At 41.2% G+C, this 3,664-nt stretch overlaps 1 protein-coding gene across 1 annotated transcript; it reads left to right on the top strand.

Moving 5' to 3' along the window:
* Positions 1-393: 393 nt before the first annotated feature.
* LOC141632837 (uncharacterized) lies at positions 394-1,059 on the top strand. The gene is made up of 2 exons (XM_074445346.1): positions 394-515; positions 663-1,059. Exons 1-2 carry the CDS (start codon positions 394-396, stop codon positions 1,057-1,059), a joined length of 519 nt encoding a protein of 172 aa, XP_074301447.1.
* Positions 1,060-3,664: the final 2,605 nt, after the last annotated feature.

A 3,664-nucleotide genomic window follows, 5' to 3' on the forward strand; every position in this document is an offset into this window, starting at 1 on the left:
AGAAATATTAGTAATATTAAGGTAATATTTCTACCACATATCTAGTTAATATTAGTAGGAACTTTTGGGTTAAATCTTGGGTGCAACTTATTGGAGGGTCTTCTATACTTGGTGTCTTAGGAGGATCATCCGTCATATTAAGCTCAAGAACAAGTGAAAGAAGGTGACCTTACTTGTGCCCATATTTTCGAACCAACCATCAATGTAAGGGACATTGTTTTTCTTATTAATCTCTTATTTTGTTATGCATGCACCGGATCTAAAGAACATATAATTAAGAAGTTATTTAGTTCACTATTAGAGGAGTATAATAATAGGTACATGAACCTAACAAGTGGTATCAGAGCATAAGGATGTTGCATGCATAATCGGTTATTGTTTTTCCGAGTTAAAATGTTAACATATAAAACTAAAAATTTCCAAGGAGCACAATTTTTCTATCCCTGCTGCTGGCTTGTGGGCAAACTGGATCAAGACCTATGTCCTGAAACAGGAATCCATTTGGTCACTTATCAGTAAAGAACAGTTTCCTTCTTGTTTAAAAAATATTCTCAAAACAAGGGACATCTTTGTCTCTCTCTCTCAGGGTCTGCTCAGCACCAGCTAAATGCTTGGTGTGCTGGTTCTCATATCTCTGCTAACCTTCTCTACTTATTCTTCAGGCAGCCTACTCCTGTTGGGGATTGGGCTACTAGTCTAACCTACTCAGGGATTCTGCCTAGTCACAGGATTATCTCTTTTATGGCAGTCCAGGGGCAGCTTGCTACTGTGATTAATCTTCAAAGAAGAGGGTTCTCTCTTGCTAACAAATGTTGTCTGTGTGAGACCCATGAAGAGAACCATGCTCATCTCTTCTTTTCCTGTCCTTATTCTCCTCATGTTTGGTCTTCTATTCTTCAGTGGATGAATGTAGTCAGGCCTGTTTTAACTTTTCAGCAAGAACTCTCCCTCCTGGATACTTCTTATATGACTAGATGGAGAAAGCATTGGTTCCAAGTCTCTATTGCAGCTGTAGTTCACTCTCTGTGGACTGAAAGGAATCACAGGCTTTTTGCTTAGGGGCAGCTCTCCCCATCTGCTCTGCTTGACAAAATCAAGTTTAAGATTGCTGTTAGAATGAACATGCGACACTCTGCGCTTTTTTTAGCTAACCTTCAGTCTGTTTAAGATTTTCCCTTTGTTTAGTTTGAGTTGTTCTTTATTGGATAGTTTTTGCAAAATGTAATTTCTTTTCTTCTTAAGAAATGAAATGATAAATCTTTTGCAAAAAAAAAAAAAACCAAAAGAAAAATTATTAAGTGTTAATAATTCAAAACAAAATTACTAAGAGTGTTACTAATAGACTTGTACATATTTTCAAGGCTAATTTTACATAATATCTAGTTAATATTAGTAAGATTTTGGGGTTAGTTCTTGGGCGCTTAAGAGAGGAGGTGTTCTACCTTGGACACTTGAAGATGGAGGATCTTGCCATTTATTATAAGCTCAAGAACAACCAAGATGGTGATCTTGGTTGTGCCCAAATACTACCATTTCTCAATATAACGAAAATTATGTTCCTCATCTTTTATATTAATATGCTTTAATATTGCATGCATGTTACATAGATCACAAAAACACAAATTATGAGATAATTTGACATTTAATTAGAGTGTCTAATTAGAATCTATGATCTTTCATGGACTCGGTCGAGTGGGGTATATGCATTTTTGAACAATCGCTGCTGTTTTGGGGCACTCGATCGAGTAAGTCGGGTACTCGATCGAGTAAGGGCTACTCGATCGAGTAGGAGTGGGGCTCGATCGAGTGGGTAATGTGATGCTTTCTGGTCAGGTTCTGGAATTGAGGTACTCGATCGAGTAAGTGGGCAACTCGATCAAGTGAGGTCACGCGATCGAGTGGGATGAGTTGCTCGGTCGAGTGAGGTCCGCACAGGTTATATACGTGTTTAGTGTTGGGATGTGTGTTTACGTTTACCTCTTTTCTTATATAGTTCAAAGATGCCGCCAAAGAGATCCGCTTTGTATGCTAGGGCTGAGTTGATGAGTGTAGATGAAGTTTCCAAGATGCTTGAACATCAAGAGGCGCTTACCGAGGCCTTAAAGAAGTTTGGGAAGGACAAAGAGGCTGGGATAGACTTCTCTAGATGAGTACTACCATAGCCCGTTTCAACCCAAAGGAATACATGGGTACCGGAGCTCCAATTTTGCTCGACAATTGGCATAAGGAGATGGAAAACATCTTAAATGTGGTTCACTGTCCTGAGGACTTTAAAGTGGAACAAGCTGTGTTCTACTTGAGAGATGCTGCGGGAGAGTGGTGGGATAAGGTAAGGGATATTGCTCTGGACTTATATGTAAGGAAAGGGAAGTCAGCTATACCATGGAGCGAGTTTAAGAGAGCTATGCGCCGAGAGTTTGTCCCTGAGCATGTTCGTAGTCACTGAGGGAGGAGTTTGATGATTTCAAAATGACCGTATATGACTGTGGCTGAGTACTATCATAAATTTAATGAGAAGGCTAGGTATGCAGAGGATATGGGGTTGAACCAGGAGAACTTAGCGCTGAGATTTGAAAAGGGCTTGACCTACAGAATAATGGAGAAGTTATCGGTTTGGGTTCTTACAGATGGTAAAGAGGTGTATGAGAGAGCTGAGAGATTGGTCGAAATGGCCAAGGAGAACAGGGAGAGAGGTCCCGAGAAGAGGAAGGCTGAAAGTCAGGGTGGTAGTCAGTCCAGTTACAAGAGGGGCAACCATAACCAAGCAAAGGCTTACTCATCGGGATCGGGGTTTAGTAGTGGAGCTTCTTATGGTCGTGGTCATGGTGGTGGTAGTAGCAGCTGGGGTATATCTTGTTACAACTGTGGCGGTATGGGCCATAAGAGACATGAGTGTAATAGTACTGTGAGAAGGGGTTTTCAGAGGCCATCACAAGGGAGTTTCTCTCAGGGTCCGTCTCGGAGTTATGCTAGAAACAAGCCGGCTAGGTAATGGAACAATCAAGGTTGTCAGAGTAACAACAATGGTGGATCTAACCGCAATGGCGGTAATTCTTATCAGAAACCGGCAGCTAACAAAAACCAGGGGTCGGCTGCCAAGCCATCTACTAGTGCTCGTACCATCCAGGGAGGTGCACAAAAGACCAGTGGAAAGTTACTCATGATGGACAAGAAAGCTGCTGAGGATGATGCTCACGGGTACTTTTCTTGTTAATGGTGATTTTACCTTTGTTTTGTTTGATTCGGGGGCATCACACTCATTTGTATCGTCGAGTCATGCTAAGCTTTTGGGTTTAAGAGAGTTTGAGTCTGTAAAAGATGAAGTTTTTATACCGTTGGGTGAGTCCATATCTAGTGGGAGGTTATATAAGGGTGTATCTATGATAGTTGGGCAGGTTGACCTTCCAGTGGATTTATTAGAATTTCCTATGGATGGTTTTGAGATGATAGTTGGTATGGATTGGCTGGGTGAGCACAAGACTGAAATAGATTGTCACCAAAAGAGAGTCTCTTTGAGAAGTCCTACGGGAGTTAGTGTGTCTTATCGAGGGTTTGTTGTCAAACCCAAAGTCAAAGTGATTGCAGCGGTGACATTAAAGTCTTATCTGAGGAAGGGGTGTCCTTTGATTCTATGCCATGTGAGAGACCATATTATGGCGAGTTC

The sequence above is a fragment of the Silene latifolia genome, chromosome Y, assembly GCF_048544455.1.
Source record: "Silene latifolia isolate original U9 population chromosome Y, ASM4854445v1, whole genome shotgun sequence".
Taxonomy (NCBI): Eukaryota; Viridiplantae; Streptophyta; class Magnoliopsida; order Caryophyllales; family Caryophyllaceae; genus Silene; species Silene latifolia.

What these genes read in the sequence shown, in the direction of transcription:
- LOC141632837 (XM_074445346.1), top strand. Translation starts at nt 394, where the DNA reads ATGTTAACATATAAAACTAAAAATTTCCAAGGAGCACAATTTTTCTAT. An exon ending in ATCCATTTGGTCACTTATCA is followed by an intron (nt 516 to 662) that starts GTAAAGAACAGT and finishes CTTATTCTTCAG; the next exon opens with GCAGCCTACTCCTGTTGGGG.